The sequence below is a fragment of the Chlamydotis macqueenii genome, chromosome 3 (assembly GCF_036417535.1).
Source record: "Chlamydotis macqueenii isolate bChlMac1 chromosome 3, bChlMac1.mat, whole genome shotgun sequence".
Lineage (NCBI taxonomy): Eukaryota > Metazoa > Chordata > Aves > Otidiformes > Otididae > Chlamydotis > Chlamydotis macqueenii.
Genome location: NC_141558.1, coordinates 45181118 through 45195928, shown reverse-complemented (window position 1 = coordinate 45195928; position 14811 = coordinate 45181118). Strand labels below are relative to the sequence as shown.

Genomic DNA, 14811 nt, shown 5'->3' with positions numbered 1-14811 from the left:
AGGTGAGGACCTTGGAGGAAGAGGCTTGTATCCACTACCTCTTTTTAAATTATGTGTAGAACACAAGATGCAGTACTACTGTGTTGCTGGGACTGTGTAATAGAGGATTCAGGTGTCTGAGAACAGGAATCTGGAGATTACAGTTCCACGGTTGGCGGAAGTTTTATAAATTCCTTCAGGAAGTTGTCAGAATTTCCATCTGTAGTTTGTATACCACTAGGAGTCCTGGTTCCTCTTGTCCTTTGCCTCACAGTGCATATGGATATACTCAAATATTTTAATTTCTTGGTGGAACATCTTCTGCATCTGACATTGAGACCACAGAACCCTTCCTCTGCATTTTCTTTGCTCTTTTTTTTTTTTTTTTTCCCTTAAACTTCTGGTCTTTATCTTGGCCTGTTACTATTGGTGTTCTGGTGTCTATCTCGGCTCTTCTGAAGGGTGGCTGTGCTAGGATAGGGTTGAGTTGGTATTGAATCATGTCTTGGTGATGCAAAAAAGTCCAGGTCTTTCATCTGCAAGGAGAGTGCAGGTGTGTTCTTTTTCTAAGGGGAAACTTTGCATTTGACAGCAAGAACTTCAGATAGTTTTTTTCGTATTCTTTATTTAATGATGTTACTATCTAAGCAATTGGCTGCAAATATCAGCTTGTGGTGTTTATTCTAATGTGTGGTGTTCTAGGAGGGTGACTCCTCACCATAACAATACCAAGGACGTAGAAAGGTGACATATAATGGCATGCAAGGTTGTGGGCAGCCTGGATTGCCTGGTTTTTTTTTTTTATATTCCCGTGACCTAGAAGTGTTGTAGAGCGTAGTCTCTCTGATTTGAATGCTTGGCACTTATACAGATCCTAAGAGCAAGCAAGCAGTGTTGGAGTGACAGTCTGTGGTCTGTATACTGGGGTAGCGTTTCATCCAAATTTTTAAAACTCTTCTACTGACTTAAGAAAGTAGCAGACTCTTACGGGGTGGCATACACCAGAGATGGGGAGGTAATGGCAGGAGTGCCAAGCTATGGGTTCTCCAGCAAGAAGGGAGGCAAAAGGTTGGTAGGTTCAAAAATGAAACAGAACCTCTTCATATCCCTAGGGCTGTGAACAACTTATCTACTTAGTTTTGATTAATTTTGATTTCTGGTGGCAACACTTTCTGCATCTGACACTGAGGCACAAGACTCTTCCTTTTCTTATAATCAAATAGTCAGGGAGAATGTGTATATCAGGGTGGGACTGATTTTTCGGGACTGTTGATAATCTCTCATGCTACTGTAGTAGTTAAATATGAAGATTAATTGACATCTTCTGTTTCTGATGTTTTGTATAGCATAAAGATAATTTGGTAGGACTCGGTTATGGAGACAGATTCTTTGCATGCCAAGGTGTTTGGATGGAAATTCTGAGGGTAACCACAGGAAAGATTAATGGTTTCAAATATGGGGATAAGCCTTACTTGTCAGATAGGCCAAAACAAATCCTTATATTCAGATGCTTTCACTGCAGGCAGGATATTTGAAATGAAAGTATTATAGCAGAGGCCTATCTCTATTATAGCCAAAATTTGAAGAAATACCTCATTAAGAAGTAATTTCACATTACAAAACATTAGCTATAGTTGGCCAATCTCTGTCTGCTATGGACTGCAAACGTGTAGTCAGCAGTTCTAATGTCAGTGATTAATTTTCATGTGTTATCTGTACATGGATACATACACATTGTTTGCATTGCCAAACAAACTAAGCCTCTTCAACCAAAAAGTTTGTTGTTTTCCAGGTGCAAAAAAATGCTAGTGTAAAACTGGCATGAATTACTTTGTCTGTTCTGCAGGTTAACCTGAGGCTGTTAAAAAATTCATCCTATTTAATTTATTTCAGTGATTTATCAAGTTTTTCCTTCTGCTCCGACTTTTATCTGAAAGCATTTCAGTGTACCAAGCTGCAATATGCTTAGGTTGTGGTGCAGCTCCTTTCAAAAAAGTATTAGACTGTCATGGCTTTCATCAAAATATATGTGATTATAGAGCAAGATATTGTTGCTAAAGCTGGGTGAAGCTTTTATTATTAATATAATTAATCAAAATGAGTCTTTAGGTTAAGATGGAGTATGGGGTATGTGAACGAATATGTTGCCTCCTTGACTGTGTAAGAGAAGCATTGTTCTTCCCTTGCTCTCCTACTTCTCTACTGATTAACACAAAGGAAGAGAAAAGCCATGAATCCTTCCTCTTTTCCTTCAGGTAGGTAGGTCAGGAAGAAACTCTTGCTTCGCTCTCTTTTAATAAATCATTGTCAGAATAGGTTCCGTATGACTACATGAAAGCTGGAGAGCTCGTTTCTTACTCCCCCGGGTATCAGCAGACATGCAGATGTGTGCAGAGGGGTGCAGTTCCATGCATATGCCCTCGTGCTTAGTAAGACATTGTGAATAGTGCCAGCTTTTCTTATTTTTGTGTATTCATTAGAAAGTTTGAAGAAACTAATACTAAACTTCCCAAACTCCTGTTATATCTAGCTCCTTATAGAAAAACTCTAGCATTTTGAGAGTGGGGGTCAGATAATTTAAATCCCAAGATTTGTATTGATTTAGCTGTTTTCTCTGTCTGGTAAACTCTTTCAGTATAAGAAACTTCAAACAGAGGAATGAACAGTCAAAAGACTCATAGAACAAGGAAAATTCAAAAATTTGCACCAATTGCCTGAAACCTTATAAACAATGACAAATACAATCTTAAAGGTGAAATGTTTTCCATAGAAAAAAAAGTGATTTAATTTATTTAGACATCTATGTAGGCTGTTATGTGCACCTCCAGACATGCAAGAACACACACACACGTATACACATGTGATAAGTTTGTAGTTGTACTGCTAAAAGAGTTTTGAGGAAAATGTATCCTATTTACTGCTTAGCTATGTGACCAATGCAGAACTGTAATATAAATCTCAGAAATTTCCATCCCATTGTTTTTTATTGCTGAAGAAAGTAGATCAGGGTGATAACAGTTGGATGCAAAAAGCAATCATATTTTCAGTATAAAAATAGTGCTATTGTTTAGTAAGCTATATTACTTAAGTGTATTAGGGGGATATACTGGCTTGCCCTGGATGGTTTTATTCTTTTTCCTTAAAAATATCTTTTGTTTCCACCCCCTGCTAAGAAGGAAGGAATGTTTCCCATTAAGATATGAAGTGAGTTTGTTTTTCACTTTTGCCTTTTATATAGGGATACTGAATATAAAGGACTACAGCTCTCCCTGGATCAAGTCACTGCTACCAAGCCGGCATTCTCATATGCAAATTCAACTCAGACCATAACGGATAATAGAAAGGGAAGCAAATCTCGCCTCTCGAGCACAAAGTCAAAATCAAGGACGTCACCATACCCACAGGTAGTTGTCTGTGAACAAAAAAAAAAATTAAATCTGTTTTAATATCTTGATTTTGACTGCTATTTTACCCAAGTAATTAGAAGGGGCCAAAGAATATGTTACTCAAAGGGAATAAAGGATGACAGGCTATAAGATCTTGAGACAGGAATATGTTTCTTTAAACTGTTTCTAAAAAGCTGGAAACATTTATGTTTCAGCATGCATAATAAATCATCGTCAACAATAATAACAGCACAGGGCTCAGAGTTAATGAGGAGCGGACAGAAGGACAAGTGGAAATGTTGGTTTTGAAATACTTGGTTTGAGAGGATTGTGAGTTTTGCCATTTGAAAAAGCTTGCTTTTTGTTACTTAATCTTTAATAATTCCGACTATCTAGAAAGCTGGCAGATGTTTAACAGCAGTTTAATAGTGAAATCTTAGTTAGGAGGAGTGAGTTTTGAGGGGGGAGAGCAATAAGCTATCTTGCTGAACTGGAACAAGAGACCTTTTCTATTTGCAAAGCTTTGAAAGGGAGAAAGCGCCAGGAGGTGGCCATTGGCATCAGTAGATTTTAGTTTCCCAGATTTCATTGTCAGGCCTAATGTGTAAGGAACATGTCCCCACTTGGAGAATGCACCAGACTTGACTGAGTCTCTGAACTGGAATTTACCTAATACATTTACACAACTGATTTCTGCAGACAGTGCCACAGCTCTTGCGTACTTACATTGTCAACCCTTTAGCTCAAATAAATCTGTTTGTTGAAATAACCATTATGTTCACTAAATAATGATGCAAGTCTTACTGCCCTTATGCCACCACGCAGTGGATATAAATGTATGCATTCATGTTGCAACATTGAAGAGCTATGTATTTTTAAAGAGTCCAGGTCAATTTTTAACTGATAATGACCTTGATGACTACAGTTTCTCTGCAGGCACAATGTTTTCTAAACTGACCCCTAAGAGTGTACAATGTGAGCCCAGATGTCTACATAACTTCCTTGTTTTCTTTCTTTTTTCCCTTAAAAGTATCAAAAGTAAGAATTTCGGTTAAATGACATCTGCTTTTGGCATGGGGAGTATAACCAAGTGCCTAGATATAACTCAGATTTGTGATTTTATGAATCTAATTTTGCCAGAAGTTGTTATGGCTCTTGTTGTTTAATGATTTGTTCACATGCATTTCTGTAGGCTGTTAAAAAAGAGTCTTTCTCTTGAATGTGCTACACCAAACAAATTTAATAAACCTGCTTTAAATGATTGGGAAATATACCTACAATTAGTCTTGAATTAGATTTTTAATATTACTGTCTTTGATTTCCTGAAATTACCCTTCATCTCCCCTTACATTGTCCTTTCAAAAGTTCTCGTTTACTAACAGGACGATCCCAGTTGAAGATCTGTTATCCCCCCACATCCATCCACTTTCCACAAGTATGACTTTCATCAGTACCTCCTTATTCTCTCTGCCACCAGAAAAAAATCCTGAACTAGCAGTGCAGTGTTGAGACTGTTGGTTTATCAGAGATTGTTGTCTGAAAGCTGAGGATTTTTAGTCTTCAGTTTTATTTTGCATCCTCATTACCAGCTGCCTGGTAGTAAAGTCACAGATTTCGTCATTCAAAAAGAAGCAGCCGTGCTGGTTGCCAGTCTCTTGAAAAATGGTCATACCGTTCATTGTAGCACATCACCACAAGGAACGCTGGCAGCTTGGCTTTGCATCCCTCTCATCCTTCTCCATCAGTGAATAAACTGTTGAAAGACTAAGAAAAGCTGTTGTGAAGAACATGCAGCAGGTGGTATGGCCTGTGTCCTTCAGTCTCCAGCCCTCATAATTTGCCAGTTAGTTGCAGAGAATTAGAGTGTGACTCAAAAGCCACGACTGAAAAATGAGGTCACGGGTTTTGGCTTACACGGGAGCCTGGGTTTTGGTGGAGGAAGGAAGCAGGAAGTTTATTAGTAAAATAATGGCAGTGGGCAAACTGTTTCTTAAAGTTAAGGATGCCTAGGAGATTTTAAATTTACATAATTTCTTTACCTTTTTTTTTTTCTTTTCCCCTTACCATTTACTTTGTTTCACTCTTGAAGAGAGAAGGGAGTCTTACGCTTTACCGGGTGATGACTGAGAATCTTCTCCCTTGCCAGCTGTGTGCCCCTAGGATAGCTACATGAGATGTGACTTGTATGAAAGCCATGTTAATAAATGGATGTTTACTACTAGAGCAAAAAGTGGGTGTTTTGTTCAACTAAGAGTGCTAGCAGTTTGGTTTTTTTTCCTCAAATCTTATGCAAAAGCAGGCATAGTGTAACCTGGTGCTTGTAGACTCTCTAAGCAAAAACTGAATTCATTAAATTGGAGTCATTGGTCAGCATCTGATTAACACTGACTGACATTAGTACAGTGGGCTACTGAGTTCTGTGAAACCAGCCCCAGGCAGGGGAAGGGCAAGCAAACAGGAGAGCAACACAAAATTCATGAGACAGCTGTAAGATTTGCCCAGACACTTTGAACAGTGCTCTTCTAGCCCTGTCTGACCAGAGAGGGAGGGAGCTGAGAGAGAAAAAACAGGAGAGATGGAGGCTTGATAGAGATTTGCAGAAAAAGGAAATTGTGAGTTGGTTAAAAGATGTCTGTAGTCTTTCCCCATAATAATAATAGTTATGAAGAGTTTCCAAAATCTAGCCCTAAACCTCATTTATTTTGTCATCCCAAAAGCTAGCCATGGACCTCATTTTTTCTGTACACAGGAAATGGCAGCAAGATTGGAAAAACATTTTAATTGTGGTCATCTGAAAAGCTGCTTTGGAGTTTAATCTCCCATTAATGATGATTGTTTAAAGAAAATATTTAAAATTGCCTATTGTCTGCCTGTAATGGAAATGTTTTATGGTCAGGTCTGGATAAACGTTTATTGCTTCATCTCTCATCTTAGTTCTTGGATAAAGAACTAAAATATATATAAATATATAAAAATAAAACAGAAGCATATAAGTAAGGATGTACCCAAGACCTCTCGGATGGAGGCTTTGGTGTATGTTACAGCACGCATGAATTTTTGGAAATAATAACCCTTACTAGTAAGTTTATATTAATAATTATTAACTTCTAATACAACAGATTTTGGAGTTAAATTGATTTTATAGCTACTTTAAACAGATAATCTGGATAAATCTCCAGTCTGCCCCTATGTAGGCATAACAACCAACAGGGTAAAGATAACAGAATCAGGTTGAATTCTAGTCAGTCTTTTTTTTTTTTTCCTTTCTTTTTTTTTAAATTTTTTTTTTATTTTATTTTATTTCTTCCTGTAGTTTAAAGCTTTGGCAACTTCCAGCGTATTCAAAAGCAAAGCAAACCCCTCTTTTTATAGTAAACATAACTCCTGATCTGGTGAAGAGTCACCAGCAGTGGGGGTTATTTTAATGGACATGCTGTATTACTTTAATCTAAGCCTTTCACCATCTGTTCTGCCTATAATAGCGAATGCAAAAAGAACGTATTTTACATTTCAGGATTACATTAGTAAAAAGTAAGATAAAAGTGATTTAAAAGCATGCATATGGTCTTAGTACAATGCAGCCCGCATCTGTGATGTTTTTTCTCATGGTTAAGACACAAATCAAGAGGAAAGCTGCTAATGCTGATGTAGTGAAAGTTTTTCATGGAAAAGAGGACTCTGAGAGGGTCTCGCTATATATTTAATGTTTATAATGATAAAAACTTGAGTAGGCTGCCAGAAAATTAGACATCTGTAACACCTATTGTTTGAACATCTGGCACAGTGTGTGGAGCATGCTGATGTTGCTGCATTTGACAGGATGAGTGCTCAGGCCAGTGAAACACCTGTAGGAATGAAGGGTCAGGCAAAAGAAAATCACTCGAGCAGTATTACAACTGTCTACTGGCCTAATATGCTTCCATAAGCTCTCGTAAAGTAAAATTTTCTTAGCTATGGAACTGGTATTGTCCTATTTTCTTTGCCCCTTCAGCCCTCCTGAAGTTTTTCTCAGAGTGAAAAGAGCATCAGTGATGGTCAATAGCCCCTTTCTGTGTCAGTGCTAATCGCGCTGATGTGCTCTGACTGTCATGGTACACTGCAGTAGCACTCTGGAAGACATTTCTAGTATCTGGAGGTGGCAATTCAATGTCTAGGAACCAGCTGGAGGACCATTTAATTTATTTATTGTTGTTGTTTATGCCAGAAGACAATTTAGAAATCACCTGAGGGGATTTCAGATGTTGCCTGTCTGAAGTTCTTTGTTGTGTTTAACTTCAGTCTGCTGGTTAAACTTTGTCAAAAAAGTAAAAAATTCTGCCTCATAGGAGTCAGAAGGCAAAAATTAGCAGAAAGGAGAACATTTCTGGCCAGGCAGGATTGGGATTAAAAAAAAAAATCACTAATTTTGGTTGGCCATAATTTTCATTAAATCTAATTCCGTTTTCTATGGTCTTTCATCACTTGACATATGGGAGCCTAATTCTCACTTGAGAGATAGTGTTTCTGCTCCCATTTCAGCAAAGCAGTATCTTTGATCATCCTTTCATTTCTCCCCCTCATCAACATGTCACGCATGCCCCTATTTAGAGTCTCCACCTGTCAACATCAGACTCCCAGAAGAGGCAGTGGTAGTACTGCAGTGGTAGAGGCAGCCTGACGATGCCAAATAGAGACATGATTAGCTTTAAAAGAAATTAGACATATTTTTGGCCTCTGTCTGCTTATGTTGTACCTTAAGAACAAGCAGTCATATCAAACCTTAGACAATGCAGGTCACAAACAATTCACTGTGTTAATTTAATTCTGCCTGTGGCCTAGCAGCTGCTACGGGTCAGATCTCAAATAATCATCATTTACATCAAGTGCAAAGAATATGCATGAAGTATTGTTGGTCCTGACTACTTGGTGCATATGACATTACATGGTGCATTTCTGATATACTAAACATATACCCTTTGAAATTCTGTCCCTTTCTTTAGGAAAAGCGCACAAAGGTATGTGCAATTGAATCCTTTGTGTTTAGGTCCAAGTTTAAAAATAAATGAGTAAGTTTTCAGTTAAATGAAGAAATTCCCTTCAAGAGAAGCTAGGTTAGACCCTGACATGTCCTTAGAAATAGAGAACTAACAGAAGAATATCTATTACAGCTAAATGAAATTAAGAATTTTCAGTTTGAAAGAATCTATTGCATTTATTATCATCATAAATTGTGCAAAAAAGAAAATTTCTAATAATATTATTAGAAATTAATTTTCCTTGTGCTCCTCATAAAAGAAATACATACTATCAGTTTTGTCTTTAATAAGAAAATTAATGAATTTTAAACTTAATATTTACATTTATGCTTTAATTATCTTATATTTCAGCTTAATTTTTTTAATTAAAAAATCTACTTTATAAACATAAAATTCAAGAAGAGCACTGAAAAGAATTCTGAAATTAAGGACAGGTACAAAAGTAGTTTTCCTTTTGTGAATTTCCATTGCAATGAAAATTTAATAGTCAAAATTTTGTTAATAACTTCCAATTTTTGAATAAAAATCTTAATTTTATATAATTTTTTTTGGTCAAAAAGTTTACAATAATTCAGTGAATATTTATGAAGATATCTTTATGACTAAACAGTCTGAAGACATTAGATCTGAACGGATAATAGAAGAGTTAGACATTCCAGTTGGTCACATAACACTACAATGGCTGAAAGAAGTTCCTAGTTCACTTATGCCGAGTTATTGGCATTTAAAGGAACTTTTTCATGGCTCTGTAACTATCTTACCTTCATGCAAAATCAGATTTATCCTTTCATCTCTAAAACCTTGCAATGCATATGGTGGTGCTAACTTGCTGGCTTCCTCCATATCTACATATTTTTGCCTATGGGTATTCTTCTGACAACTAATAACGAAATGTAATTGAGCTCCTCAAAGCCATGACCCTTTCTTTCTTTCCTTTAAATAACCTATCGTGTCAACAAACAGTATTTGCAAATATGAAGTGGAGTACTGAAAAAATACCCAATTAAATGCCAAAACTGAAGTAGTTCCACTACTGATGTTGCACAGATGGTTTAAGTTTCTGTAAGTCAAACATCTGGCCAGTACTTTCGATTGGTAAGTGCATAAAACCTTGATCCAGGCTGATAATGAGGAGTTTCATAGCAACTCAATCTAATGAAAGGGAAGGTAAGCTTATGTTTTCAGGAAAGAAGCCTAATGCCTATTAAAAGAAAAGGCAGAGTGGGCATCTGGAAAGTGAGTGATGGAATAGGAGAATTCCAGAGTTTCATGTTGTAATGCATTGATTTGTGACACGAGTGTGCAGGACCAAAGAGGTGAGCATGTACAGCTTTGGTCTCATCCCAATTCATAATCATGGGTGAAATTGATTTAAAGATGTTCCATGGAGTTAGACAGTTCCAATAAATAAAAAGATTTTAAAATGATATAGCTAAATCCTAGGAGGTTTAATAAGCAGTCTTTTTTTTTTTTTTTCCCAGAAAGTATCGAGAAGTTTGAAACATTCATTATGAATATCTAGAAATTTGTGACATTTAAGTTAACTCTTACTTCTCTCTAACCAAATGCTCATGCTCCTATTCTGTCTGCTTTTCCAACCACCTGCTAGCTTCATCTTCTGTGTCGGGAGGGCCCTGCTTAAGTGAGAGTGCCAAATTTGCCTAGAGGTTGCCTTGTCTGGCAAATAGTTTCTGGATTTTGCTTGTTCCCACATTGCAAAAGAGCTGTGATTTTTGGCTTCCTACCAACCTGCCATCACTTTGGAGCTTTACTCTGTGGTAGTGTTGGTAGTCCCAGGCTCTACAGGATGCTTTACTTTCCCTACTAATAGGAAAGAAGTTTTTTTAACTCCAGGCTACAAAAAAAAAAAAAAATCAACAATAAAATATGAGGAAAAGAAGGAATCCTTCAAAAAAGAACTTGAAATACACTCAGTTTCAATTTAACGTGTGAGAATGCTCTGGGAGTGATGTTGTTTCAGTCTTTTTTGAAAGCGTTTTGCTGAGGAGCACTGGAATACCATTGCTGAGCATAAGCACTAGCTTTCAAAGCAATAAGAAAAACCTGGAGGTATTAAAAAAGTATTGAATTGCGACATTGATGTTGCTGGGTCTAATATTACACATCGTAAAGGAGATGGCTATTAAGGCTTGAGATGGGATGTTTTAGACTTTCATGAGGTCTGTCCTGTCATCTGTGAGCTCATTACAGAGTGTTATACAGGAAAGGACCAGGAGTCCAATCAGAAGGTGTAGACGTGTGGGCACGCTCGCAAAAAACACCCTATCACATACCTACTCTGTCTTTGCAGTGCAGCTACTTGCACGTTTCACCCACGCGTAATGATTTCCCTGCTGCTTCTCCTGTTTTGCAGTATTCTGGATTTCACACTGAGAGATCTGAGTCTGACCACGAAAGCCAGTGGGGTGGGAGCCCCCTGACTGATACGGCTTCTCCCCAGCTACTGGAGCCCGCGGACAGACCGAGCTCCCAGCACCATGATGTCTCTTGCGCCTACAGACAGTACTCAGACCGCAGCGCTCTCTGCTACGGTTTTGCACTCGACCACTCCAGGCTGACTGATGACAGACATTTCCACACTCAGGCCTGTGAAGGAGGCAGATGTGAAGCTGGACGGTATTTCCTTGGCACGCCACAGCCGGGAAGGGAGAGCTGGTGGGGGTCTCGTTCTGCGTTGCCCCTGACTAAGTCGTCCCCTGAGAGCAGAGAAGCGTATGAAAACAGTATGCCCCACATAACGTCAGTGCATAGGATTCATGGTAAGAAACAACAAGGATTTGCAGAAGTGGCACCATCTCAGATAAAGCAACAGTTGCAAAGCTGTGGCATAAACATACAGCTGTTTATGTGAGACAGAAAATGAGAGAGACTCTTGATGCATGTCCTTGTCTCAGAGATTGCATCTATGGAGATGAGGAGCATTTACAATTCAAGTTGAGGTTGACAGTCTGGCTTATATGCAGCGAAATATGGTTTTGTTGTGTATTTTTTAATCTGCAAAATTATGGTGGAAATATCTGACTGGTGAGATTTTAAGAATGATCTTAAAAATATGAACAAAATGATAGGCTAAATAGAAAGATGTTATTTATCTGACTTAAGATCAAGCTACTTTTTGTGGAATATATTTAGCAAAAAATTAGACCTAAATTCAAGCTAGGTATTAAAAAATCTTTAAAGTCTTTGGAGAAATTGTTCTCCAAATGACTTTTATCTGCACTGGTTATTATTAAGTTCTTTAAGATTTGCTGTTTATTTTTATTTAAAATTGGAAATCAAATTAACATTTGGTTTTGCTTTCAGACACCTATCTCCAGCTATAATTTTTAGCCAATTTGATTCTCTCCATCCTTTCAGGACCAAGCCTGAAGGTGTCTGGCAGGTTGCAGACTCGGTGCATTAGCATGTCTTCAGAGGCCGAAGCGAATAAAAAAATCACAGTGAAAGGCTGATTTTGGGTTTGCAAAAGTCCAAAGGTCCTTGGGTTAAAAGGGTAGGCTGAATTGAAAGACTGCAACTGAGCCAAAAATCAGAGTTTAAAGTTGTAAGATAATAATAAAAAAAAAGCTTTTCTACTAAAATAATTTGTCAAACCAGGTTGTAGCTGAAGATCTTCATAAAAGCTAATTAATTAGTACAGTTCCATTGACTTGCAGAATGAGGCTTTGGAAACTGAGAAGAACTGTACTATTTTACTCCAATCTGAGGAAAGTTATGTTAAGATTAGAAAAGTTATTACATAGCAAGTTGTAGGAAATATAGTCAGAGGAAAATTGAGGAAAGAAATTTTACTGATCAGGACCTTTCTCCACTTTTCCTGTGAGAACACACCTTGTTCATTGTGTCTGTTCTGTAGTTTTATTGCACTTGTGTTTCTCTTTCTTTTTCTTCTCCAAAAAAAAGAGAATTGAGTAAAGTATGATCATTTTACTGGCAAATTTTATGCATGCTAATTCTTGCTGAGTATAGAAAGATAGTAATGTAAAAATACAACAATAAATATTTATTTCATACCTTTATCAAGTATAATTAATGCAAATGGATAATATAACTTGATTTTACTTTGTTCCTTGGTTTTGCTGTAATTCCAGGTGCTGCACTTATTTTCTTTATTGTGTCAAGTCTTAATTGTTTCAGTGGGCCTTCATTCTGCCTGTAGCTTTGGGGGTAAAACCTGACATGTTGGCCTCAGTTGAGGAAAGGAACATCTCAGCTTCCTCTGCAAATGTGCCGTTTTCATTTAGATTTAGGCAGTTTCAAATCTTTGCCTTTCACAAATGAAACTCTCGACAATACTGTGTGAACATTGCTGTCAGAGCAGTTTCTTTGGGCAGAAAATATTTTCTTCCTTTTTTGTTCTTTTAATGTATCTTCCGGTAGTTCTGGCTTGGAGTCACCTTACAATAATGGCAATTAGTTGACCAGTGTGGCAGGCCCTGGATACTGAGTATGAGACCGTGCATTTCTGGTCACTGTCAGGAAGTCTGGGACACTGCAGATATGGCCTACGCAGTGAGACAAACTGAACACGTGGTTTAGAGCTGCAGCCGACCACCTCCCCAGCCTGTCATGGTGTGCCTGATGTACTGTGTGCTCTGGCAGCTGGAGCTCCCTTCCACCTCCAGGCCCTGGCATTTTGGGTCCAGATCTTAAGAGGATGTGAAGGATAAATTTATGCTTGTGAGATACTCCACAGTGCAGTACTTCCACCCTCAAAGGGCAGGATATCCTTATTATAAAAGTCCATCACTTATTTTTGTCATGACCTCTGCAACACAGCAGTGGTGGTCTGCCACCCAGACAGAGCTGTATGCCTTGACCCAACACAAAGCAGAGTGAACTCCTTGTGGTAGTCTGAAAATGAGTTTCCTTTGAGGAGTCCTGTCAACCAACCCACTGGGCCTTATCCCCACAGAGGAGTTTGTATGTGCTGAGGCAAAGGCTTTGTTAGATAATTTTTGCAAGTCCAACATGTGCCCTCCTGTAGGCACGTATCTCAGCAAATCCTCTATCAAGGCCTTTATTATAGTGTGGCCTTAGTTGGCTGTTCAGATTTGGGGATCGCTTGCTTTCTTCCTAGTGAGGGTTGACAGGTCTGATTCCCAATTCCCTAGGTAATTGGTTACCCTAGAGCATCTCAGATGGCACCAGATGTCTGTGTTGAGGTGCTTGGATCTCTTCTTTGTGTATTTTCAGCTGTGTTACTTGTTCTATGTGCAGACACTGGAAACTAGAGGTTGTCACTAAAAAACATGGTCATTTTTGGTGACTTTGTTATGAGTCACTTGCCTCTGTCTTGGTTTTCTGTCTGTTAAATAAGGTTCAGAGTACTTGTTCTTCAAGATTGCTTGCCTTCAACCTCAACGCTTGTCCCCTTTCTTTCTTTCCTAGGGAGAGCACACTGGGATGAGGATAGTGTCGTTAGCTCACCTGATCCTGGCTCTGCCAGTGAATCAGGAGACCGATACCGTACTGAGCAATATCAAAGCAGTCCGCATGAGCCCAGCAAAATTGAAACTCTCATAAGAGCCACCCAGCAAATGATTAAAGAGGAAGAAAACAGACTACAGCTGCGGAAAACAACCCCTGATCCACTGGTTTCCATTAATGGCACAGGGAAGAAGCATGCTATCTGTTTTGCAAACTATCCTCAGCAGCAGCTGGCAGGGGATGTCTGCCGCATCCCGACGGTTGCTAACACTCCTCCCTGTGAACACATCCAGCAACGAGACGGAAAGATCATGAGCCCACATGAAAATGACTATGACAACAGCCCCACTGCACTGTCTAGGATAAGCAGCCCCAATTCTGACCGAATATCAAAATCTAGTTTGGTACTAGCTAAAGACTACCTGCATTCAGACATGTCCCCTCATCAAACCCCGGGGGACCACCCAGCAGCCTCTCCAAATTATTACAGCTCCCACAGGCAGTACTTTGATAAGCATGCTTACACATTAACTGGATATGCCTTGGAGCATCTATATGACACTGAAACCATTAGGAACTATTCACTAGGCTGTAATGGATCACACTTTGATGTGACTTCTCACTTAAGGATGCAGCAAGATCCAGCGCAAGGACACAAGGGAACATCTGTTATAATAACCAATGGAAGCTGACACTTTTTTTTCTAAGAACTTTAGTGCTTTAAAAAATAACCTTTGTGATCTAATTGGAAGATATTACATGTTTTCATGCCCTTGCCGTTACTAGCATTTGATATACCACAGTGCACTAGAAAGAATAACCTAAGGTTTGGGGAGATAAGTTAGTTAACACACATTACTTTTAAGAAATAAAAATGCACTGGCATGCAGGGTTAGAATGAATGGAGCTAAACTCAAAGTTGGTGCCATGCAAGGTGAGAAGGATGGAAGAGGTCTAGGCAGGGAGTGTGTGGGGCAGGC

At 38.6% G+C, this 14811-nt stretch overlaps 1 protein-coding gene across 1 annotated transcript in view; it reads left to right on the top strand.

The window, feature by feature from the left end:
* The window catches only part of SIM1 (SIM bHLH transcription factor 1), a 46916-nt gene extending 32393 nt beyond the window's left edge, over positions 1 to 14523 (top strand). Inside the window, exons 9-11 of the mRNA XM_086744868.1 lie at positions 3218 to 3383; positions 10755 to 11160; positions 13793 to 14523. Of these exons, the coding sequence (XP_086600994.1) occupies positions 3218 to 3383; positions 10755 to 11160; positions 13793 to 14523 (1303 nt within the window). The remainder of the gene's footprint in view (positions 1 to 3217; positions 3384 to 10754; positions 11161 to 13792) is intronic.
* The last annotated feature ends 288 nt before the right edge of the window (positions 14524 to 14811 follow it).